Here is a 26,132-nt window from a genome sequence, read left to right on the forward strand (position 1 = left end):
CATAACACCTATCAATTTTCTTCTTTTTTTTTTAAAGATTTATTTATTATATATAAGTACACTGTAGCTGTCTTCAGACACACCAGAAGAAGGCATCAAATATCATTACAGATGGTTGTGAGCCACCATGTGGTTGCTGGGAATTGAACTCAGGACCTCTGGAAGAGCAGTCAGTGCTCTTAACCGCTGAGCCATCTCTCCAGCCCCCCTATCAACTTTCTAAATACCCCTAGGCATCCGCTTTGTCTCTGAACGAGAAAAATACCTACCCTATGGAACTATCATGAAGTCAAAAGTACACACACATCAAGGGCCCACAACAGCTCTCTGCACAGTTAAGAATTTGAAGAATACACTGAGATTCACAAATTTAAACGAAGTCACCACAGAGGGACATGTGAATGACAAAGACAAAAACAGCACCCTCATTTCACAAATGCAGGCTGTAAGCAGGAGCCAATACGACTGCACTGCTCTATCGGGCACTGAGGAGGCAGGTCTCTGTGAGTGTGAGGCTAGCTAGTGTCACACAGTAAGTCCCTGCTCAAAGGGGGGGGGGGGGTGCGGGTTGACCATAAACACAGAGGTATGGTTGGAAAGGACATATGGACTGGAGGAGAATAAAAAAAATCACTGTGTTACAGGAAGGAAGAGGTTCTTTGGGAGGTTCTGAATGCCATTCTCTAACAGGACCCAACAACTACAATAATCAGAGAGCAGAATAGGTTAAAACGAGGACTAAAGCTTAATCTATAAATAAATACTACATAGTAAGTGCTATAGCGAAATCTTAAATTTCACGCTATCTGAAAATCATTTATTCAACAACAGAACTAGAGGTTAATTACTTTATTATTGAATTATATTGTAAAGTCTACATCTACGAATTAATAAATGCTTTGCATTTACATCAAGGACACATTTACTCTAGTGGAATAAAACAGACACAGACAAAAGACCAAATACACGCTTTTAAAAAAGAAAATGGCATGTTTTACCTGGTCCGACTTTCGCTGTACTGGACCACACTTCCCTATCCAGAGCGACCTTATAGAAATGTGAAGCCAGATTAACCCCCACCCCTGTTTTTAAACATCAAATGGGGCTTCTCACAATTTTTAATTATAAACAGATGACTGAAAGCAATATGAGAAGCTGTGTCTGAGAACAAAGAAAGATGGCTGTCACTGTAGAGAGGGAAAGTTGAGTAAAACATGCCCCTTGTGGCTTGTCTTTGAGAGGAAAGCACTTCAGATCTAAGTCAGCTCCCCACACGCCCTCACGGACCAGGCCTACATGTTCTGGTCTCTGGGGCAGAAGTTTACTTCAAATGCCTACGACATATCTATAAGCTAAACACAGTAAACATTAAGTCAAAGTTGTGTGCTGGTCTAGATATTCATATTCAGCTTCCTCCTTTGTAAAAATTAAAACTGTCTTTACATTCCGGATGTTATTAAAAATAATTTACATTTTTAGTGTGCTTTGTGGTCAATGACTGTAAAATTGCAACTTAAATGATTTAGTTAAAAATGTTTATGCTGTACTTGATTTTTACCAAAATTTAAATCGACTGCAACATCATCTAAGCCATACATGAGGTAAATTTCAGCTAAAAAAGACAACCATAAGGATATCGTTAATCACTTCAGGAATACACAGAACCATAATGCCCACCTTATTTGAAATTACAAATTAAGCATTAGCTACTATATATGTGATTTAAAAGCAAGTCAGTTATACTTTTAAATCAAATTACATCAGGAATTACATGCCTAAAACAAACAAAAATCTCAACACCCCAACTCCATCTAAAACAAAGCAAAACAAAAATCCCTGGCCAGGAAAACTTTTTTTTGGTTAAAAGACGACAATGGAATCGGACTGAAGTGGAGGGGACTGGTGTTTAGTTTCTAACTCTAAACAAACACCCCCATGCTTATTTACCTACAGAACAGTCTGATGAGCTGGATGGACGGGATAGATGCTTTGCCGTAAATACAAGCACAGGATCCCAACGGGAGCTTCTAGCTAGCCCTCGGCTCTTAGACGCGCGCAGCCAGCTAAAGGCTCCCTAAGCAGGTATCTATGTTGCTCTCCAAGATCCCAGTGGAAAACTAAGTGTACTCAGGGCTTTAATGACGTAGCACTTTCATGATATGAAAATATTCTAGTGAGCAGTGTGGCAGGGCTGCGCCAGCGACACCACACGAACGACAGGAGTCCCAGAAGAGCTTATTGCTGGACCTTCCACGGACAAACCGCTGCATATGGAAGGAAGCACAACTGCGTGACCGCTTCTCTTACTGAACGCCATTCACATTTCTAACATTTTTACTCAGCAGAGAATAAGTCATAAATCTTTTCTGTAAGAATTCCAAGTATTTAATGTGTAGCTTCACATTACATCACCATGTTTTGCCTTATTTTTCAAATACACAAAACAATGCATTTTCCCCAAAAGTGAAATAAGATGTCCACATTAAAAAAATAAAGCCTACAAAAAAGTTCTGGAGCTAAAAAAATTATTCATATGGCACAGTGTGATCTCCAAAGTCCAAAACATTGAAATGAGATCCAGGTAAGCTTCCTGTCTGCTTTCCAACGCAGCGCTACCTTTACTGAGGTGAAATCACAATTTAGTTCTTCGGCCAACAAGTGGACACAGATGCTTTTCTACAGTTATTAAAAACAGGAGATCGAGTCGGATGTGCCGAAATGATTTCTTCAGTTGGATATTTTAGTATCTTGAAGAAAATTAGTGAAGGGGTTTCCTTGGTTGGTTTCCATAGCTTGATAGACCAAAAACAAAAAACCCGCCACGAGAGCAAACAGCAGCATTTTTATCCACATGGGAACGGAGCGTCCCTTCTTTGTCTTTTCCGACTTGACGTCTGCCAAGGGAACGTACTTCGGGACGTACTTAGATGAGAACGATTCTTCCATCCTGAAGTCACTGAGCTCGAGCGGCCGGCCGGCAGCACCTTTGATTGGTCTGCGGCAACTAGCACTGTTCAAAGCGAAACAGACAATTCCGGATGACTGAGTCAGCAGCAGAACCTTAGTGTGACTCCCAAGCAACCGCAGAAGGCAGCAGCACACAAGTGACAAACGAAAGCAGGGCCCTACTTATTCATGCTCTGCAGTACCTACTGTCTCTTCTATGGTGGAGCTGGGAGGGAAGGCAGGGCCTCGCATGCTCGCTAGGCATTCTTATTATGGAGCTCCGCCTCTACCTTAAAACTTAGTTTTGGGGGGCTGGAGAGATGGCTCAGCGGTTAAGAGCACTGACTGCTCTTCCAGAGGTCCTGAGTTCAATTCCCAGCAACGACATGGTGGCTCACAACCATCTGTAAAGAGATCTGCTGCCCCCTTCTGAATATAGCTACAGTGTACTTATATATAATAATAATAATAATAATAATAATAATAATAATAATAATAATAATAATAATAAAAAAACAAATCTTTTAAAGTCATTAATTTTTTTTTCTAAATTAGTTTTGGGGGTTGGGGATTTAGCTCAGTGGTAGAGCACTTGCCTAGCAGGCACAAGGCCCTGGGTTCGGTCCCCAGCTCCGAAAAAAAAAAAAGAAGAAAAAAAAATTAGTTTTGGGCTGGAGAGATGGCTTAGCTGCTTAATGGCCAGACTCCAACCAAAAGGCTAAGTTTGGTCCCCAGCACACAAGTTGTCCCTCCAGCTGCCTTTAGCCTGATATGGTGGTGCACACCTTTGATCCTAGCACTTGGGGAACAGAGGTTGGCAGATTGCAGTGTAAGGCTAATCTAATCTATAGAGCAAATTCCAGAACAGTCAGAGCTGTTATAGAGCAACCTTATGTTTCAAACACTCCAACGTTAGCTGCATCATTAATTATAAAATAGTGCTCAGGAGAAATACTCGCTAAGCCTGTCTTAAAGGCCGAGTACTGGACATGTGCCAGTGGTAGCAGCACTTGGGAAGTGTGTCATTTGATCTGCCTTGAATACATGGTAAATCCAAGATCAGCCTGGTGACTGGAGAACTTGTCTCAGAAAGAGAAAATAAAACTTAACAGAAGCCAGAACCAGTGGCGATGAGATGGCTCGGTGGGGCAAGGCACTTGCCACCAAGCCTAATGAACTGAGAAAACCAACCCTGACCTTCGGGTGATATAGCTTGTACCTGCCCACACAAAAACACAAAAAAGGTCTATTTAGATTCAAAGTGGGTGTTTGAGTGTGCAAAACCTGGATTGCAGCGTATACCTGTAATCTCAGGGTTTAGGTGAAAGCACAAGGATGAGGGGTTCAAGACTATCCTCAGCTACACAATGAGTTCAAAGACAACCTGGACTACATGAGACCAGGCAGGACTAGGACAACGGCTTGGTCCACAAAGTGCTTGCTGTTTAACAGGAGGACATGAGTTCAATCCCCAGTGTACATGAGCATCTGCACACATTTTTGGCTTAGCCAGTGAGAGAAAGCATTTACTGCTTGTCTACCAAGTTTGATGTCCTGACTTCAATCCTCGGCACGCAGGGTGAACTCCCAAGAGTTGCCCTCCGACTCACATATTACTCACTATTAAGTTGGAGGAGGCAGCAAGTATACCTCTGGAGAGGCAGGAGACAGAAAGATTGCTGGGGGCCTATTGGCCGGTCAATCCAGCTGAACTGTTACACTTCAGGTTCACTGAGTGACCGTGTCTCAAAATATAAGAAGGGGACTGGCAATGGCTCAGTGAATCAGTGGATAAACTCTTCTGGCCACATCAACAACCATCGGGTTCAGCAAGAGATGCTGTCTCCAAATAGTGAGTGGGGAGTAATAGAGGAAGTCACGTGACACCTACTGTCTGCCTCTGTTTTCCACAAGTGAACATAAACACCCAAAATAAACAAAGTTAAAAGTAAGCAAGTGTGTGTGTGTGTGTGTGTGTGTGTGTGTGTGTGTAACTACACTATTGTAGAGAGCTTGCTGCAGTATGTATGGGGCCCCGGATCTGACCCCAATTACCACCAAACCCTGTCCCCACTCCTGTAACAAAAATAAATTTCAAATGATTCAATTTTCATTGATGTGAACCACTGAATTCTGAGAACAAAGCTACAACAATGTTGTGACCAAGAACTAACAGTTCTCTAGAACGTATTTATACTTGATTTAGTCTATCCAAGTACCTAATTCCGGTTGGAGTAGAGGCTTCATACGGGAACATTTCCTTCAGAATATCCCTTTCTACTCTTCTTTCCTCTGTTTTTTCTCCCACCTAGTAAGAAACAAAGAAACAAACACAAATTAAAATTTAGTATAAATGTGTAATAATTTAAATACTTAAAACATCTTTAAGGGAACTAAGTGCCCTCTGGCCTAGTTTTGGTTATTATCTAGGTATTGAGAAGCCTCCAAGACTCTTCATCACTGGGATGGCATCTTAATGTGGTTATTAGAAAGAAATACCCAGCAACCCAACAAGCCATGTAAATTCCCCCCAGGAATTTCCTTGTTTTGCATTAAGAATGCACTGTTTCTTCCTGTTAGGAATCTGTGCTATGTAAAGGACTAAATATAGAAGATACCTAATTAATGTAGACCTCTATCTTGTTTTAAAAGTCAAACCACTCCAGCTTAAAACAATTGCTTAAGATTAAAATTATAATAAGCCATGCAGTCAGCTTGGTTACACAGGCGTCTACTACACAAAGGTACTTGAAGGTCTTTCCCCTCACAGCCCAAGCAGCATTCTAAACTTGGACCCACGACAGGAGGAGCCCATTACAAGCAGCACACCAACTCCCCTGCAACCAGGAACTGAACAGCCACACAGCAGCGGGAATGTAGTATATTAGTCTGCCAGACTGTATTAATTTCTATTTTTCACAACTAAGTTTCTAGTCTTTTAACCATATATGCACACGTGTACACACACACACACACACACACACACACACACACACACACACACACGTATAAATAAACCTCCCAGTAAATTCTGTCTCTCCCCACTTAAAAAAACAAAAGAAAACAAAACAGAAAGATGAAGGACAGCAGTGGGCTAAATTGTATCCATTTACTTCAGCTCTTGTCAATGGTTTCTTTGGTGTTCTTCTGGTTATGTCTGAGAATTCAGTGATTGGCAGAATAGAAGATGCATGCTTGAAATTTCCAGTCAACCTATTGGCCACCTGCCAAGATTCAAATTATTCAGACTCAGAATTATCCAAATATAGCAAAGACACTTAAAATGAAAAAAAAAAATTCACTTCTGCAATTATTTAATTTACCCCTAATACAAATTTAGGTAGAAACACATTCAGCGTTTCACACGTGAAACCTTAGACTTCTTTAAATATCCAGTAAAAAAATTATCCTCATGATATTTAGGGTTGTTATGTAATTAAATTTATAAAATGGCTAAATTCAAATATTCAAAAATCCAGAAGTTTAAAACATAGTATTAAATTTTCCATTTGCCAAAACTAACCACCTCCCAAATTCCAACTAAGGGGTCATTACAAAGAACAGCACTTAGACAGTGTACGAAACATATTTACTAAGGAGTCGTTGCTGGAAGCCTTTATAGTCTCAGCTATGGGAGTACTCTCTGAAATTACTGCACCATCTACACGAAAATGCTGTGAGGGTTCCACCTGTTAGTTTGAAAACAGAACAAAAACAATCAATGTGAAGCAATCACTAAGGCCCTACCAATCTGCAAACCCGACTCAGCGGCAAGCCCTGCGTCACCCTTCTCCTTGGAGTTCTTCTCGACCCTCTCGTGGACTCCCTAGTTAATGCCTGCAGAGGTCCGCCTTTTGAAGATCCACTTGTCCATTCAGTCTCAGTTACTCCAGCTTCAGAATAGCTCTAGTCAAGCATCGACACGTTAAAAAGTCATATCCTAACACAAACCCCCTGACAATGACCATTTTTAGCACACCAGAAACCAAGAACTCTCTAGACATCAGCAGTTACAAACGATGCTACACCCTCAGACTATGTCTAACTAAAGGTATTGATTGTGCTGCCTTGTAAGCACCAGAAAGTAAGGGCAAAAAAAAAAAAAAAAAAAAAAAAAAAAAAAAATACACTCGCCTGAGGAGAACATTAATAGCTAACACTGGCTTCTCCTGTTGGTAACTGACCTAGCACTGGAGCTGTGTCTCTGCGTTACACAGAAAGCTGACGGATCATGATTTATATACGTGTCTTTTATTATCACTCATTTCCAGGAAGGAAGGAAGGAGGAAGGAGGAAGGAGGAAGGAAGCAGGATAGAAAGAAACCACTTTGATGGCAATAGTTTAGTGTTAGAGACCTTATTTACCATGTGTTAGGTCCTGGGTTCTATTCCCAGCAAGGCAAAAGAAAAAAAAAAGAAGAAAAAGCAAACAACAAACTTCTATGGTTGTTCATAAATCAGACATTCTTTCCATGTGACTTAATTATTTTAGTAGACTCTGTTATAAACTGTAATTGTACTCTCTCCTCCCTATACAGAAAGTAGACTGTGGCTGCCTTCCAACCCCAGATTAATTTTTCTCTGGGAAAACACAAAACAAAACTGACTTTCCCTTCATTTAAACCTGAGTGGCTATGCACAGGGGTACTACATGTGTTGTTGTCTTAGCTTCAGGGAAGCAGAGATAAGAGAATAGCCACAAGTTCTAAGATGGCCCAGGGCACATGAAAAAAAAAATAAAAAAAGAAAACAAAAACAAAAACAAAAACAAAATAACCCCTAGGCCTCTCACACGCTCAACTCCCCTCAACCAATCCAGTGTGGGCAGCTGTTTCAGGCTATCAGCCTTATATGTGGTTCAGTACTTTTTATTGTATGTGTATGTCTGTACACACACACATCAGAGGCCATTAAGAGGGTCCCCTGGGGCAGGAGCCACAGAAGCTGAGTCATCATGTGGGTTTGAGAATTCAACTCAGGTCCTTGCAGGAGCTCTTAACCACTAAGCCGTTTCTCCAGCACCGGCATCCTAAGGTTTTTGACTCCCAATCTGAATCTCAGGACTCTATCCTGCTATTAGTTAGGGAATCTCTGCTGAACGTAAAATTAACGTCAGAGGTCATTACGTAAATGAAACACTATGCTAACTTGTTATCAACAGTCAAACACACAAGTTAGACACAGCACCAGTCTGTGCTCTCGATCCTGGTGACATGCACCTGTCACCCCTGCCCTGGCCTCCAGCTCCTAATCCTCCTGCGCCTGCCTCATAGTGCTACAGCTTTAAGCACACACTGCCACTCACAGCAACTGACTTTGAGAATGTAAGTAAAAATTAATGAAATTATCATTCAATGGCAGACTTTGGAAAGATGCACCAAGCACACAGAGGGCTATCTATCTCAACAGCATGGACGTGATGTGAGTATTCTATGCTTGGAGGCCGTGAGAGTCACAGTCCTACTCATCATCAGCAAGGTGTTCCCTAGAAAAGTCCTGACTTTCTTGGTGACAAGCAGAAGAAACGAATCTTTTCTCACTGAGTTCTGATGAGGAATAAGTTGGAAGACATTAAATAGCTGAGGCACGTGAGAATACAGGAGCTGGACTATTAAATCCAAACGCAATCGAAGCTCCGAACAAACAAAAACCCACACTAAATACTTTACAGTAAGATATAAATAAACAAGCCTTGCATGGTGCTGCTGGGCCACTAGGACGAGAAGCCTGAGGCTCTCATAGCGAGACCCTTTCTCAAAGTAGGTACACAGCATGTAAGAGCTCCTGGATTGATTCACAGGACGGAGGGAGGGAGGGAAGGAGAGAGAATATGCAAACACGGAATGAGTGAAGACAAAGAGCTAGCTGTATTGCACTCACAACCTACAATTGTATATAAACCTCCATAGAGGACCGGGATGTAAAGACATTTGTAAGGCGTTGCAAAAACTGTAAAGCACTTTCACTTACACACCAACAGACTAACAGACAAAATCCTACCCGCAGAAGGCTGCTTGTCTGGGCATAGAGAGCTCACAGTGAAAACAACTCACACATTCACCACAAGGAAAACAGCTGAACAGAGTAGAGCACGTCCACAAATCTCAACGTGCAGGGCGCAGCTGTACTAGGAAAGGGGACAGTATTTTGATTTGGGAGGGAGTGAACTCTAGGACAGATGAAAGGAAGGAATGTTTGGTGCAACGGGCAGAGGTGCAAACAAACAATCTACGGGGAGTATTTCCTACGTAACATAAAACTCCAGCAGAACATTAAACTATTGCCTAAAAAAAGCAGATATATATATATATATATATATATATATTTTTTTTTTTTTTTGGTTCTTTTTTTCGAAGCTGGGGACCGAACCCAGGGCCTTACGCTTCCTAGGCAAGCGCTCTACCACTGAGCTAAATCCCCAACCCCCAGATATATATTTTTTAAAGATTTTGTTTATTTACTTCATGTATATAAGTACACTGTCACTGTCTTCAGACACACCAGAAGAGGGGATTGGATCCCCATTACAGATGGTTGTGAGCCACCATGTGGTTGCTGGGATTTGAACTCAGGACCTCTGGAAGAGCAGTCAGTGCTCTTAACCACTGAGCTGTCTCTCCAGCCCAAAAGCAGATATTTTAAGCACAATATTTTACTTTATATACTAGTAAAACATCGGATTGCACTTAGCAGCCTCAGCGTCATTCTGAAAGCTATACTTAGAAGGACCAAGATGCTCATGAATCATAGGTAAGAGTCAGAAGTTTACGACCTGTACTTCTTTTTTTTTTTTTTTTTTTTGGAGCTGAGGACTGAACCCAGGGCCTTGCGCTTGCTAGGCAAGCGCTCTACCACTGAGCTAAATCCCCAACCCCACGACCTGTACTTCTAAGTGTGAAATGTTATGTGCCCACAAATTCTCCTTAGGAACAGAGGAAAGAAGGGACACAAAGGAATGACTGAGACTCTAGACCCCACCTATTTGTGTGCAAATGGAGCCCAGCAGTAACACCACTGTACAGCCTGCAGCAGGTTTTGGGAGTGATGAGAGCAATGACTGTATTACACTTGATCGGGCATATAAAAACCATACCCTAAATTGGGCAGTGGTGATGCATGCCTCCAGTGCTCAGGAGATAAGAGGATAACTGTTAAGTTCAAGGCTAGCCTGTTCTACAGAGTAAAATCCAGGACAGCCAATATTATAGAGAAATCCTGTCTCAAAAACAAAACAAAAACATAGGGTAAAAGAATTTATTATCCAGTGTGGTTGTGCACACCTTTAATCCCAGAATTTGGATTGGTGGGTATGAGGCCAGTCTGGTCTACACAGCAAGCTCTGAAACAGCCAAGGCTACACAGAGAAACCCTATCTTAAACCTGGCCCCTCAAGGGTAGTTTTTCCTAGTCGTCATGTATGAACTACTTTAAGGCAACGAAGGAACTCAGTAAGGGAAGTTTCTCATAAAGTAATTAGTTATAGATATCTAATAACATGGCTGAGGAAAGCCATCATTTTCTTTTCTTTTCTTTTCTTTTTTTTCGGAGCTAGGGACCGAACCCAGGGCCTTGCGCTTGCTAGGCAAGCACTCTACCACTGAGCTAAATCCCCATCCCGAAAGCCATCATTTTGTAACTTTAAAAAATTACAGATTTAGGCATTATTATCTACAGCTGTTAAAACCTCTAACTGAAAAGACCAACATCTAAATTATTGATTAATTTTAATATTTTTGAAGGAAATTCATGTTTTCTGAAATTATCAATAGGAAGGCTACAACATCATTTATTCTTGTCAAAGAAACTGAATCCAAATACAGACCAACCTTGTAGGTCTGCGCTATCAATACAGTAGTCATAGCTACATACTTCTATTTAAACAGACGAGGGGTTGGGATTTAGCTCAGTGGTAGAGCACTTGCCTAGCAAGCACAAGGTCCTGGGTTCGATCCCCAGCTCCGGGGAAAAAAAAAAAAAAAGAATCTCACTATTTAAATAGACGGTCCATAGTCCAACAGTTACAAAAGGCTACTCCAGAACTGACAAACATTGTTATTGTGACTACAACAGAATAAAGGTCTAGCCTCCACTATGCCAGATCACACAGGATACCAAGAAACACAACACTTGAAAACTACCTCCAGAAAGCAGGAAATACCGATATGGCCAGCTACAGACAGAGGAACAGCCATGGTGTAAATTAGTACAGACTTATTGTTCAGACTTGTCCACAACTTAATTATGCAGTAAACCTTTTTTTTTTTGGCTAGGATCTGTGCTACACTCCTGTAATCCCAGCATCTGTGAGGTACAGGCAGGAGGGTCAGGAATAGTGGGCCCTGCCTCTCCCTTCCCATCACCCGGAAGAAAGTCAGCAGGACCCGGTAGTGAACACCAGGAATCCCATCTCTCAGGAAGCAGGAAGCTTTACAAGAGGCCAGCCTGGGCAGGCGTGCCAAGGCTTCTCTGTGAATCACTGTTTCAAAAACACCACAGAAACCAGAGGCAGACAGACTGTGGGAAGGATAGATGAGTAACAAAGTAACAATTTTCAAGTGATGAGTAAAGATGAGGAAAAGAACCTAGGGTGCGGGGCCTAAATCAGAGCCAGTAACTTCCCTCTGCAAACTAATGTATTTAATTAATGCCTCATGCTAATTCTCTCCCCAGTTTCCTTTTGAAAACTCTATCTTGCCCTTCCTGTCCCATCCCCCCCCCAAAGGAAACTGTCATCTTAAACAATGTATCACACTAGCTTCAAAGTGCAAGAAGCTACAAATAAAGTAAATAAGATTGAAAAATCTAGACACAAAGACAAATAAGACTTTCCCGAGATTTCAAATAAGTTGCATCAAAAAAAAAAAAAAAAAAAAGGTGCATTTTATCTTCTAAAACAATCCTCAAGAGGAAGCATGAGGTAGGGGGACACTGGCCTGAGACCCCAGGTTCAAAACTGCTACACCCAAACTAGAAACCGGCACCTTGACTAATGCTGGACAGCTTAGCAGGACTACACACCAGAGGCTATGCTTGTGACACATCTCACAAAGCACGTGCCCCATGCCGCTCAACTGGGAAACCGAGTCTGTGGCAAGCGGCACTGTGTGCACCAACTATTTATCAAAGGTCAAGACACGGGTCAGGTGACACACTGGACATGGTGACCATAAAACTACAGATACCTGATTGTGCTCAATCCTCCTTTGCTTGAGTGTTACTGGAGTCTTTGCTCTGCCCTTTAGCGGCTCTCTCTTCTCAAGCTTGAGCTCTATTTTAGAGTCTGGAAATAACATTGAAGAAATCATTATTTGCTAGAACGAGTAGGTTACATTCTACCAATATTAACTCGGGAACCCGGCTGTAGGCACATCAGTACAGGTGACCATCTTGTTTAATACCTCAATGGATAAAAACTGTTTAGTAAAACAGAACAGCCTGAACTTGTCCTTTTTAAAAAAATCCTGTACCGCTGCTTAATCTGGTTTCTTCTCCTTACTTATTCCTCTCCATTACTCCCACCCCTAGAATGGGATCTTTGCTAGGATCAAAGGGGTTTCCGAACTGCTCCTGGGGAGACCTTTCATTGAAAGACAATGCAAATGTGGAAGTGACTATTGCTTTGTCCTTGTAATACATTACCGCTGTATAACAAGGGTTACCTATTAAAATATCACAAAAGGGAAAATTTAAAAAAAAAGATTGTTTGGCACCAGTCATTTAATAATTAATGGTAATTTCCAATGACGTGAGTGTAATGCTTGAATGTTATAGAAGTCTGTCCTTAATTAGGGGCTGTAGCTCAGTAGAAGACCATATGTCTGGGGTGCTAGGCTCAAACTCTAGCATCAAAATAATAAAATTAAACTCTTATAATTATTAGCCCAATAATGTATGCATAAAAAGGCTGAGTATTCCAATTTAGCCTTGGTTTTACCATAGTTTGAAGATCTATACAAACTCTTTAAAAAAAGTAGAACTTCAAAAAAACAAAAACCCCTCAACAGCCATGACAGTTAGCAGCTGTAATCCTAGTACCTGGGGCTGCGGCTATGAGGATCTCTAGTCCAAGGTTAGCCTGTGCTACAGAGCGAGACTGTCTCAACTCTTAAAGCTTAGTTTTATGCCAGCTTAAGGTGGCCATGCTTCAAGCTGATCAAGGTAACTTTGTGCCTTGCTGGCCTTTCCAGTCTTAACCTAGTCGACCATATATACCTGCCATTCTCCCTCCTCCAAACAGTGATTTTTAACCAAAATAGTTCAAACAGGTCAATGAAGACCGAGCAACCAATCCTATCCCCAACGCTGTCACGGGATCTATGAACATTATCTCTGTACACTCAGCATTATAGTGTCTACTTCTGTTCTTTCTTAACTCAGAATCTAAGAAACCTTAGACAGCAGAGCAAGATAAATAAATAAAAAATATCTATTAGCAAGCAGGGACTGACTAGATAAATAAGCTATATGGTTACAAATTAAATTCTTGCTCAAATTTAGATTTTAACAGCCAATTAAATACAGTCCTCAAATAGTGAAAAGGACATGTGACAATTAGAAAATTCTCAGTCACTAATGGAATGTTTCAATGATGAAACGGAAAAGGTATGTTCATCCACATATATTCAACTTGTTCAAACTCCGAGAATAAAGCACACATAAAACATGTTTCTGGAGACCACACAAAACTGTTCAAATTTAACAACTTTATTGAATTCGTAGAGGCATTCTACAGGCATACATTGTTTTAAAGAAATCACACAGCACTTAACAGGTACATGTATGCATGTACATTTTAGAAGACATAACAGCTGCAGGGATGGAGTGAGTAGCCTAACAACACGGGGTGCTGGACATGCACACCAGGGCTGCATTTGATTATACTGCAGACTATCTTCCAGACTGGCTCTGCAACTGGAACCTTACCTTACAGCCATACAAGTGACAGCAGGGCAATACATTGCTTCATACAGACACAGACATTGGGGGAGAGTAAAAATTCTCAAGGTTTTTAGAAAATACCTCATTGGTTTTAGCATCCAGATATGTAATTTAACTATGCAGGACATACAAAAATATCTTTAAATACATGTAGAAAATAAAAGCCCCATCTTTGTAGTGTCATGTTGAGCGACCATGAGGTACAGCAGATTCTACTTATTTATCATCCCCGTGTTCCTCAAATGTGGCCCATGTACTTGTGTAACCAGGGACTGACTACCTCCTCTATCAGACATGAAGCTACATTGCTTTCTATTCCTTTACTAAAAATGTGCATAAATGTGTTATACAGATATGCAATCTACCTCTTATCAGTTGCTTACAAAGTATCTCTAGATCTAAATGCTCATTAAACTGTTTTAAGTGGCTGTGAACTGAACTCAGAGTCACATGCATGTGAAGCTTATGCATCTCACCACTGAGGAGCAGTGCCTTTCCCTCTGATACAGGCACACACGTGTCTGAATCAATCAGTAAGTTTGTTGCACTGGTCTAGAATTATAAAAGTTCTCTGCAGACAGAAGTATGAACAAGAGTGCAGACAGATGTGGAGTGTGTAGATAGATGCTTGGCTAAAAATTCTGGTACAAAGGTCAGCTGTAAGATGTCTGGCAATGTACTGAGTGGACAACAAAATGACTATTAGCAAAACAGATGTACGTAATGAAGGCAGGCGGCACAAAGCAGAGCAGACTGAAATCATGCCTATGCACTAGACTTCCCAAAACCAAACTCCTGTGAGCAGGGAAAATAAAAAACAAAAGGACTAACAATGTTTAACTCCGACCTACACATAAGGAAGGATGTGAATGGCATACTAAAGCAAGTGAGGGTTCTACTGATTATTTCAGTTGCTGGGACTCCGTGTAAACCCAGAGTGTCATATAAAATAGGAAGCTGTACATTCTTGTGAGACAAGTGTGATGTGATCTATCAAGCTTCAATGGTACTAGGTCTTGATATGTGCCGTTATACTATAACTTGATGAGTGGGAGCTTAACACCTTGAAATCGGCTCCATTAGGAGACTAAATCCATAGAAAGGTCCACGAATTCTCCAAGTCAACATTTCTGTCTTTGTCCTTAATCTTATTACTGCTTATTTCCACGCTTTTTAATCACTTTGTGTACTTCCCCTCCAAATAACGCTCCACCCTTAAAGGGGGCAACAGTTAGTTTATTCTTAGAAGCTGGACTGATCTTACAGTCCTTCAACCACAGATACCGCCGACCCATGGTAGAAGACCCCATGGTGCAGGCACACATCCTCGCTTCATCAAATGCAGCGTCACAAAGATAGGATGCTGCATCATAGGCTCTGCTCAGAATCTCCAGGGCCTGCAGTGCATCATTAGGATCGGAATTAATCATCTGTGCAGCCTGACTTATGTCAGCTTGCAGAGACTTAGCCACGAAGGCGGTATGGGCTGCGATCTGCAATGCTGATGCTGCAGCTTCGTAAGACCTACAGAGAGCCAAGTCCAACTGTTTATCACAAGACTCAGTGGAGGATGCCTGAGTGGCTGCTCTTGGGGTGGCTTCAGAAATAAACCCCAGGATCTCATCATCTACTTTTGGAACTGATAATATCCGGGTTGCCTCGCTGGAAGAAACTGGATATTTGCATGCCACCATCGGCAGCTGCCTATCAATTTGCTGCCACTCCTCTTCAATGACCTTTACGATAGACTCATGGAGAGGGAACGACGGTTCTGAGGCATCTATTTTATCCCGCCGTGGCTGTTCAGACACTTCTATTCCCAGAGTAGTAAGAGAATGAGAGACAACACTTTTGCCCAAAGAAGACCTATGTTCGGATCCAGGTGTATTCTGGAATGCCACACAGGAGCCAGAGTCCCCTCCCTTTACTGGCTTCTCACTGAGCCTAGGGACTTTTCGGGGAGGGGACAGGGATTCAGATTCTGGATGGCTGGACTGGCTAAGTCTCTTACATATGTTTTCTACATCCAGTGTAGGTACAGAATCAGAAGTCCCAGGCAAACTGCTGACCCCACCCTGGACCAACAGAGAATTGACATACTCTCGGATTGCCTGAGCAAGTGGAGGAGAAATGACCTGGGACCTCTCCGACTCTTGCAGCACTTCTCTTTCACTAGAGAAAACTGACTGATCTGAAACATGAGGCTCCTCAGCACGCGATGGCTGAGCTCTACTCTTCCCTCCACGGCAAATATTTTCTACTACGTCCTTACAGTAAGTAGTAGTGGTTTCTCTGATCAGTGAAGGAGACGCTGCAGCAGAGACCAGCCTGGCAGCAAATTGACGCTGAGAAGATGGTGAAGAGCTTTTCTCTACACATCTATCATAGCTAGACTCTGAAGGAATAAATAAGCTCCGTCCAGGGGCTAACTTCTGCGTCTGTCCCTTTCCAGGCAAGGCTGTATCAGCATGAGTGTCCCTAGGTGGGTCTCCCTTAGCAGTATGTACTTTTTTAGCTGCCTGCAGTTCAGTCCTGCCCAAAGGAGGACGGGCGGAGATTTCAGGGAAAGAAATACCCTGAAAAAATGCACCAGAGGGAGTAGATGCAAGTTCAGAAAAAGGAACACAATCCCTAGCGGACTTCACTTTCTTGTGTTCTTTCTTCTTTCCTGTAGAGGCAAAAGAGGCAGGAAGTTTAAGCATGACTGGTTTGGGCTGGTCTTACTTGCCTCCTTGCTAAAATAGTGTTGTTGAAGAAAAGGGCCCTATTCTTCACATTCTCAGCAACTAATCTGGTATACGGTGCCCTGGAAGGCACAGCCAAACTAAATATTTACAAACTCAGCAAATTAGGAGTTAAAACTTTTTAAATATGAAATTCTGCATTATTCTAACTTTAAAACGAAATATACTTCCTATTCTAGTCCCCAAAATATTTATAATTCTTTTAAATATTAACTCATATGCCTATTAATAGAAATATATTTAAATGTTAACACTGTATATTAATTATAAGGAATAAACACATAAACATGTAATATGGACCAAAAAAAATTACGTGGAACAAAATGGCACATAAAAGACTCAACCTAGTCGTTTATATAGAATTAAAAAAAAAAAAGTAGCAGTATCAAACTCATCATTAAATATAAGAATGAATTACATTAGTAAGATAAATACCAAACTAATCATTTCTTCTGTAGACGTGATAATGGAGAAAGAAAAGAACTTTCCCTTTACAAAAGTATCATTTTGAACCAAAAGTTAAATAGCTATTTAAACAGAAAGTTAAATTACATATATCTGATCAATATTGCTTTGAATGATACCTTCTCACAGGCCAACACTAAGTTGGGAAAAAGCCCCTCGTGTTTTCAAGCACATTCAAACGTTACCTTCGTCATTGTCACTGTATCTGTCAGAGTCATTACTTCCATTCTGCCTCGTGTTTTCTGCAGAGGAAGAGACTGTTGGGAGAGGAGTAGAGGATCTCGATTCTGCTCCCTGTTCCCTCAGCTTCAACAGCTTCTTCTCATACAGCTTCCTGGTGGTTCCTGTGTTAAGGAAAAGTCCCATTACACTGGCATCAAATTATCTTTGTGAGCCACCGATGTAAGCACTGGTCCTCAGCAAAAACAGTGCAAGCTCTTTAAACTGGGACCATCTTTCCAGCCTCCACAGAAAATCAGTTTTTACACAACATGCTTTCTGTTTCTAAAGTAATTAAAAAATAATACATAATGTACGCTTTTCCAAAAGAGCTGTTTCTCTGGGATGTTAATACACGATTATTGTTCACGTGAGTGGGAGCTTTGTTGGCACGTATGTCTGTACACCATGTCCCTGTGTAGGCCACATGACAGTGTCGTATGTCCTGTTACAGATAGTTGCTAGCCTCCTGGGTACTGGGAATCCAATACGTCTAACTGCTGGAAAGAGCAGCCAGTGCTCTTAAATGCTGAGCTGTCTCTCCAGCGCCCCAAAGAGCTTTCATACCAACAGATGGAGACCTTGAACAGAAAATGATCATACTTCAGAACACTGATCAGTATGCCTATGAACACTCACCAAGATATGGGTGTCAAATTCTATCAATCTTACCTGAATATCTTTAATTTTTACTTTACATTAGGTATATATCTTTCCTTAATTTTTGGATAAGAGGTCTTAAGACAACTGATATATTAACATGCAATTTAGCACATTTTCATGTAATATGTATTTTTTAGTGTTTCCAGAATTTCACAAAAGATATATATATATATGTCTGTTGGTAATTATAACTACACGTTTGTCTGTGAGTAGCCTATGAAGTGCACACTTTTAATTCCAGCACTTGGTTGGCAAGGCTAGGCAGGCTACACAGTGAGATCCAGACTCCAGACAGACAAACAAAAGATAAAACCAACTCATTGTTTCCAACTATAGCTGTAAGAAAACCCACCCAATCTCCATACTGTGTTTAATTTTCACATAATTGAAGTTCTGTGTGGATTTCTCAGTCTTGCAGTTAGTGCCTAAAATCTGTAAGAACGGCATGATCAACCTGGCAAACACACTGCTACCTGAAAAAGGCAACGATGGATCGAGTATTTAGTTCTTGCACACCTTCTGTTTCCTTTGTTCTTTAGACTTAGAACAAAACCCTTAATGCTAATTAGGAAATAGAACACTGTGAGGATCTGAGTACTTACACTCTACTCATTATTCTCCCTCTAATTCACTGATGCAGATGCAGACTTGACCAGATAAGATCCAAGAGGTCTACAGAATAGCCCAACATCACCCCTGAAGAGGACAATATCAGCAATTGGTAATTTTGCGTATTGTCTACCAAAAGTCTCCTTCTTTACTGAGAGTTAGGGAAACCACAGTGTTGATTGGTTAAGTAAATAAAGACAAATGGTCTCAGAAGATCCAAATTCTAACCATTAATAAGAGTAAAAAATGGGGGTTGGGGATTTAGCTCAGTAGTAGAGCGCTTGTCTAGCAAGCACAAGGCCCTGGGTTCAGTCCCCAGCTCCGAAAAATAGAAAAGGAAAAAAAAAAAAAAAGTAAAAAATGATTTGGGGTTTGCTCTTGGCAAAGGTATTGGACTTGATCAACTTACCCACAATGGGACCAGGATTCACTCCATATCTCACAAGCTGTTCCAGAAGTTCTTCGTTAGAGAGCTCTGTCACATCCAGATCATCTTTATCTTCTGGCCTGGGCTTATCAGTTTTCTTTGTGGCTTTCTGTAAATAAAGTACAATTATCTCCTCTACATGAAAGTACTCATTTACATGACATTCTCTATGCAAGGGACAAGGTGACCTATTGTCACACTACCACAGCAATCTGATTAAACTAAAACCCAGTATTTGGGGCTGGAAAGATGGCTCAGCAGTTAGGGGAACTGGCTGCTCTTCTGGAAGACCTGGGTTCAATTCCCAGAACCCACATGGCAGCTCACAACTCATGTTCCAGGGGATCTGACACCTTTACACAGACATGCGTGCAGTCGAAACACCAATGCACATAAAGTTAAAAAAAAAAAAAAAAAAGCACTGCTCTTGGGGGCTGAGGCAGCTCAGTGGTAGGGTGCTAACTGCCTAGCTGAAGAGAGTAATGGCATCTAGTGCCCAAACAGCGAATACAAGCAGAGTAAGTCAAATGAACTAAAGCCATGAACTGTGTCTGGCCCAATCAGATTCTTCAGTGTCAGGGGATCTGAACGCCTTCCTAGGGCACTGACACAGTGGTAAATAAGCACACATGCAGGCAGAGCACCCATATTTTTTTTGGGTACAATAGACATTTATTTAAAGTGAGGCATATGTAGAGCAAATAATTCTTAAATTGTGATTTGGGTTGAAATAACTTCATTAAAATATGGTGAGACCAGGCACATCCACAGATCTTAACTACAAGATCAGTTCTCTGCCCACTCTTTTCTCTCTCTTCTCCCCTCTCCTTCCCGAATATCCTCTTTCAGATAGGGTTCAAGGTAGAATTTGTCCTCCTCATATTTTGTCCACTGATCCTTAGGCAAGATCTGGTACGCCACAGTCAGGTCTAAGGCTCTTTTGATTCACAGTCTGTCATTTGACAGCCCTCAGGAAGCCTTCTTATGGCTTCTTTCACACTCTCAGCGTCATGTGTGGTTATCATCTCGCATTAACCCCGGTTTATTGGATCCTGCAGCATCGTAATACCACTTCTGAAAACCATCCGGCCACCCGCTTGGCACTGCAACTGCAGGTCTGCCCGCCAGTTTGACCTTAGAGTGAAGCATGCACTGCCTTCCGGCTAGAACATTCATATTGAATTCATGGAAAAAAACAAAACAAGGGCTGGAGAGATGGATCGTGGCTAAGAGCACTGACTGCTCTTCCAGAGGTCCTGAGTTCAATTCCCAGTAACCACATGGTGGCTCACAACCATCTGTAATGGGATCTGATGCCCTCTTCTGGTGTGTCTGAAGACAGCTACAGTGTACTTATATGAATAAAATAAATCTTTTTTTTTTAATCCTCAACCCCAAAATAAATCTTAAAAAGAGTCCTGAGTTCAATTCCCAGCAACCACATGGTGGCTCACAACCATCTGTAATGGGATCTGATGCCCTCTTCTGGTGTGTCTGAAGACAACTATGGTGTACTCATATATAATAAATAAATCTTTAGAAACAAAAACAACAAACAAAACACTTCTTATCAGAAAGGATGGGGCTGTTAATATTCTGGGTTCCTGTCTTCCCTTTAAAAAAAAGAAATGAAATAACAGAAGCCTCTTGAATTTAATTTCCATAAGTGAAGAAAAACACTTTGAAGCAGGCAATATGCTTGCACAAAATGGACCAGAAAGTTGGGGTCCATCAACAGCCTATTTGATATTAAAATTTAATCTGTGGGGGAAAGAGTTCCAGGAAAGTAACACTACCTAATAAATATTAAATTTAGTAAGAACAAGTACTGGGAAGCGGGTAGTCTGCTGTGCATTGTTAACAAGAATTAAGTACTGTGTAGAGGTCCCATCCCTAAGGCAGCCTTAACCATGTGCGTGCTGTCAGTACCTGTGGAGACCACAAGAGGGTGTCAGCTCCTGGAACAGGGAGTTACAGGTTGTGAGCAACCGTGTCAGTGCTGAGAAGCAAACCTAGGTTCTCTGGCCCAGCAGCCAGAGCTTTTAAAGACTGTAATCCAGGGTGACCTCCCAGCAATCCTCCTGCTTTCATCACAGGAGTTCCAGCACTAGGCATGAGCCAGCATACCCAGCTATAAAATATTGCATGGAACATGTTGTGTATCTACTTGTCTTTCATCCTTCTGTACTGTTTAGGAGTTAGGTCCAGTCTGAACTGTGGGATGGAAACCCTGTCTTAAAACCCAAAACAAAACAGGAAGAACCGCCCACCCACAGATCTCCAGCACAGGCACAGTGGGGCATACCTGAACTCCCAGCACAAGGAGCCTGAAGGGGTTCACTAAGTTTAATGCCAGCCTGAGCTATATAGCAAGAATGTCTGTAAGTAAATGAACAAATATGCATGCCTGAAGTTCTGGACTCAACCCCCAGCCAGAACAGAACAAGCTCCCCTGACAGGCTCACTAAGAATGTTACAGTGCCCCACTGGATCCCGAACAGCTAAACTTACATGCTTGGCATGCCCTAACAAAAAGGCAGATTGCCAACCGCACAAATGCTTGCTCTCGTACCCAATATCGAGGTGATTTTAACACTTAAAATATTGGTATCAAGACAGATAATTAAAAGCCTAAAAGTACCCCCCCACACACTAGAGCCCATCATATGCATCCAAGGTGATATTCTATGATGGTAATAGATATGAGACAATCTTATGATTTTATGAAATTATCCTTAGGACTTTGAAGTGGTAAATTAATTTCTAAATCACAACTCACTTTATTCATGTACTGATTGCCAATATTAATTTCTCAAGTAGTTGATATTATTGAGTCTAATCAAGGCTGTACATTTAAAGATATTTAAATAGTGCGGGTGGAGAATACAAACCTATGGTTGTGCTAGTGTGGAGAGAGCATCCATGGGATACAGCTTCTCCCAAGTGCTAGGCGCCAACACTACTAAGTGCACTCTAACTGCACTCTTGCTGTACAGCCTAGTCCCATATAGCACGTGCTCACGAAAAGGTAGGCTCTTCCGATGTGAAGGCGAGTTGAGTTGGGAAGAGGAAATACGACAATTTTTAGGGATAAAAGATGATAGATATGCAGAGCCCAATCTGCAGGAGTTAAGCACAGCTGGAGGTTCACTTACAATGTGAGCACTCGGGAGGCCAAAGCAGGACTACACCAGAGCGAGGAGACTCAATGTCAAAAATGAAATCAGCATATATCAGAAACTCAAACATGACAGCTAACAGAACTGGTTTTGTTTTGAGCTGAAGTCTTATGTGTGAAACCATAAAAAACACCCCACTATCTGGGGATAAGTTTAAACTCCTGACCCGCCAGCCTCCGCCAGGTGACCTGAGATTTAGCTTCACACAACCAAAAGCTCTGTGGCTTGGTCTTCTCGGCCAAACACTTGGATGGTTTAATAGAAAAACCTGTCCCACCATGTACCATCTGAAATGGAAAATACGTTTTATATTTTAAACTAAATACCAAGGTAGTTTTAAAGACTTGAGTGGCTAAAAGCACTGGTTGCTTTTCCAGAGGACTTAGGTTTGATTCTCAGCACCAACAAGGAAACTCACAACCATCTAACGTCAAAGGATCTGATGGCCTCTCTGGTCCTGGGGAATGAGAGCTCACATACACATGACGGGCATAAGTACACGCAGGACAACCATCCACCCATACACAATTAAATAACGAACAAGTTGGATGGAGAAAAACAGGCAAGGGAGGGATATAATTCAGTCCAGTGTGGTGACCTATGCCTTTAGTCCCAGCACTTGGGGGACAAAAGCAGGCAGATAGATCTCGAGTTCAAGGCCAGCCTGTCTACAAAACCCAGACACCCAGAGCAGTCACACCGAGAAACCATCCCTCAAAAAATTTTCTTCCATCCCCCCAATTAGGCTCTTGATGAGAGTCTGATTAGGCGGCCCAGGCTGACTAAAAACCCTTATGATTCATCTGGTCTCAACAACTTGAATGCCAGATTTACAGATTTGAGCCACCAAGCTCTGCTAGTAAATTTTACTTAAAGTGGTTGTGTGTGTATTCACATTCAGGTACATGTGTTTTCCACATCTAAGACATGCCACTGCTGTGCCCAGCTTTTTATGTGGGTGCTAGAGGTCAGGTCCTTGTGTTTGCATAACAAGTCGTTTCCCTACCCCCTGAATGGCTTTAAGCCCACAAAAAGCATGGAATCTGCCCAGACAGCCACCAAACAATCACTGAAGAAAATGTACATATACATAAAGGAGTTTTATTCATCTATAAAGAATAAAATCACGCCATGTACAAAAATGGATGAAGCTGAAAATTATGTTAAGTGGAATTTGCCACTCAGTGCAATGGTGGTGCATACCCATAATCCCAGACCAGGAAATCAGAGAAAATGCCATCCTGGACTAAGGTGAATTCGAGACCAGTCAGGGTTACATGACAACTCCCCCTCCAAAGACAAATATCCTACATACTCTAATATGCTGAATCTGGATTAAAACAAACAAACAAAACAAGTGACATGTAAAGTTGAAGGGAGTAAAAAGGGACTACTGTGAGGGGAGAAAGGGGTGGGTAGCAATGGGAGAACTTGATACTAAGTTAAAAAGTTAGGGTGAAACCCATTATTTTGTATGATTAAAAATACAGTGACAAGGGGCTCCAGACATGGCTGAGAGGTTAAGAACACTGACTACTCTTCCGGAGGACCTGGGTTCAATTCCCAGCAACCACATGGATGCTCACAACTGCCTGAAACTCCAGTTCCAGGGGATCTGGCACCCTGAGACACATGCAGGAGAAACACCAGTGAACATAAAAAAATAAAAATCTTAAAACACACACACACACAAAATAAAAATCCTAACACACACATATACAAATATGTAACATGTTTGTCCCCCAAAATCCACAAATAGGAGACCCCAAAGATAATAGGCGGATCAATCTTTACTTGGTTTTAGGATGAGGATGGCCATGGACTCCAGCTGGGAATAGAGCTGGAACTAGTGCTCGAACTAGTGCTTACTAGACACTGACTTGTGCCAATCTTAAGACACTTGAGAAATGAAAGCTCAGGGCCAAAGTTTTCTCAACTAAATCCACACATGCGTTTGACACAGCTTTCATTCTTGTTCGAGCAATCAGGAAAAAGAACATATTTAAAACAAAATTAACGTTAAACAACACTGTAAAACTTTCGAAGCAAACAGCTTGAGGTGTGGTCGCCCCCCCCCCCCGCATGCTAAGCAAAGAGGCTTTGAGTTCAATTCCCAGCACCAAAACGAGGCAAGCCGCGATCAGTAAATAGGGACACCAATCAAAACATTCACGTGTCTCTCAAAAGAGTTTAAGTTACACCAAGTCAATAGTCTTAACTTTTAATGACTTGAATTCTATTAACTCAAAATAAACCTACAAAGTACTATTTAAAACGTAGCCCCCCTCCCTCCCAAAAAAAAACCCAGCAACAACAAAAAAAAAGCAAAATGGTATACACTGGCGGGAACCTGTCTTACACTTTACTGATCTGAGGCATCAAATTGTAATATTGATACATCAGTGCGTCGTAAACTTTTTTTTTTTGCTTTACTTCCTCCGGCAAAATGATAAACTCTTACTAGCTGGGATTCTCCAGTACGTCTAACTCCAGTATGAAGTAACTTTTCCAAATGCAGCCTAAGGCGGTCCATTTACAGTACAGCTAGCCCAGCCCACTTACGGCGGGGCCTACTGACTGGAAGAGCAAGGCGAACGAGGAAACAAACGGTTCAAAAAGCCCTCCATCTGTAAAGACATAAAAAGGCGGGAATGCCTTTATTTAAAAAAAAAAAAAAAAAAAAAAAGGCCAGAGATGACTATGTCGCAAACTGCCCTCCAGGGAGCGCTCTGACACTGTTGCGAGTCACTTCAGTGCTAAAGCGGGAAAACGCTAGAACTTCACCTCGCGTGCTGGGGCCAAGCCTGTAGGGCTTTAGAAAACGGCTCCGAAGGCCGCGTCTACACCCACTCCGGACCGTGCACACGGATCCGGAGCCCGGCGGTGCATCGGGCCAAGCAGCAAAGTTGCAAAGCCGCGGCGGCTCGCACCGAGGACTCCCCACTCCGCGCCCTCCCCGCCGGGCCTCACGACTGGGGCGCCGCGGGCACAGGGTCCCCCCGCGCGGGGCCAGCCCCGCTGCCGAGCACGCGCCGCGGCCGTCAAACGCCCGTCTCCGTGGCCCCGACCGGGGACTCGCCTTACCCTGCCGACGGCGCCGCGGCCGCGACCCACGGAGGCCCCGGAGCCAAGCACTGGGGTGGGCTCGCGCTCCTCGTCGCTCGAGAAGTCGGGCGGCCCTTTGCTGTTGGCTCCCGCGGCGAGCGGCGGCCGGTTGCGCGCCGTGAGGTGCTGCAGGTAGAGCTGCACGTACACGTCCTTGCGCTGCTCGCCGGCCGGGAGCGTCACGTTGTTGGCGACCAACTCGCTCTTCAACTTGTCTTTGGTCAGGACCGAAGGGTCCTCTAGGAACTCCGGCATCTCGTCCCCCTCCTTCTCTCCTCCTCGGCCCCTCGCAGTCGCCACCGCTCAAGCCGGCGCGCTCGCTCGATCGCTCGCTGGTCCCGGGGGCTGCGCACGCCGCCTCGGGAATCCCTGACCGGGAGAAGCGCCGCAGGCACGGAGCAGAACTCGGACACAAAGCCCAGGCCGGCTAAGCCACAAAAGCCCCGGGCGCACCACTGGTGAGCAAGTGCGGCCAAGCCTGGAGCCCGCAGCGAGCCTAGCCCACACACAAGCTAGTGCGTGGGGTGGGGAGGGGGAGCCTGTCTCGTGCACGCCCCAAGAACACGCGCCGCCATTGGCGGGCGCCCGGAGGAAGCGCGGCGCGGATTGGCTGGGCGGCTCGCGCGGGTTCCAGCCGCCGCGGCGCAGGGCGAGAGGTGCAGAAACGCAGTTTAAAAGGCGCTCGGGCGGGAGCTGGGGCGTGGGGGCCGCTGTTTCCTCGGCTCTCCACCCTTCCCCTCGGACGCAGATAAGGCATGGGCGGTACTGGTTTGGCGCGCTGTTTCCTCTCCTGCTCCCTGCACCGGAGAAGCCTCGCACCGGCCTCGGTCGCCTTCT

At 42.9% G+C, this 26,132-nt stretch overlaps 1 protein-coding gene and 1 pseudogene across 5 annotated transcripts; both read right to left on the reverse strand.

The window, feature by feature from the left end:
* Window positions 1-834: 834 nt before the first annotated feature.
* Window positions 835-25,838, reverse strand: Tmpo (thymopoietin). Of its 5 annotated transcripts, NM_012887.2 has the most exons (9): window positions 25,275-25,793; window positions 18,994-19,120; window positions 17,279-17,437; window positions 12,129-12,226; window positions 6,733-6,852; window positions 6,540-6,635; window positions 6,060-6,170; window positions 5,166-5,254; window positions 836-3,010 (listed from the first exon to the last, which is right to left on the reverse strand). In NM_012887.2, the coding sequence occupies exons 1-9, from the start codon at window positions 25,548-25,550 to the stop codon at window positions 2,728-2,730; spliced, it is 1,359 nt and encodes a 452-aa protein (NP_037019.1). In that variant the 5' UTR covers window positions 25,551-25,793; the 3' UTR covers window positions 836-2,727. The 5 variants fall into 5 exon arrangements, with proteins under 5 accessions (XP_038934391.1, XP_008763441.1, NP_037019.1 ...); XM_039078463.1 differs by lacking the exon at window positions 6,733-6,852 and having other exon boundaries at window positions 835-3,010; window positions 25,275-25,838; XM_008765219.1 differs by lacking the exons at window positions 6,540-6,635; window positions 6,733-6,852 and having other exon boundaries at window positions 835-3,010; window positions 25,275-25,838.
* LOC103692820 (cytochrome b-c1 complex subunit 7 pseudogene) lies at window positions 19,127-25,262 on the reverse strand (annotated as a pseudogene).
* Window positions 25,839-26,132: the final 294 nt, after the last annotated feature.

This window comes from Rattus norvegicus, chromosome 7, assembly GCF_036323735.1.
Source record: "Rattus norvegicus strain BN/NHsdMcwi chromosome 7, GRCr8, whole genome shotgun sequence".
Taxonomy (NCBI): Eukaryota; Metazoa; Chordata; class Mammalia; order Rodentia; family Muridae; genus Rattus; species Rattus norvegicus.

Coding starts and splice junctions, on each gene's coding strand:
- Tmpo (NM_001395714.1), bottom strand. CDS start 25,550: ATGCCGGAGTTCCTAGAGGACCCTTCGGTCCTGACCAAAGACAAGTTG. Junction 19,121..25,274: donor GCCGCGGCGCCGTCGGCAGG/GTAAGGCGAGTC, acceptor CTTTATTTACAG/AAAGCCACAAAGAAAACTGA. Junction 17,438..18,993: donor GAATCCTGGTCCCATTGTGG/GTAAGTTGATCA, acceptor TCCTTAACACAG/GAACCACCAGGAAGCTGTAT.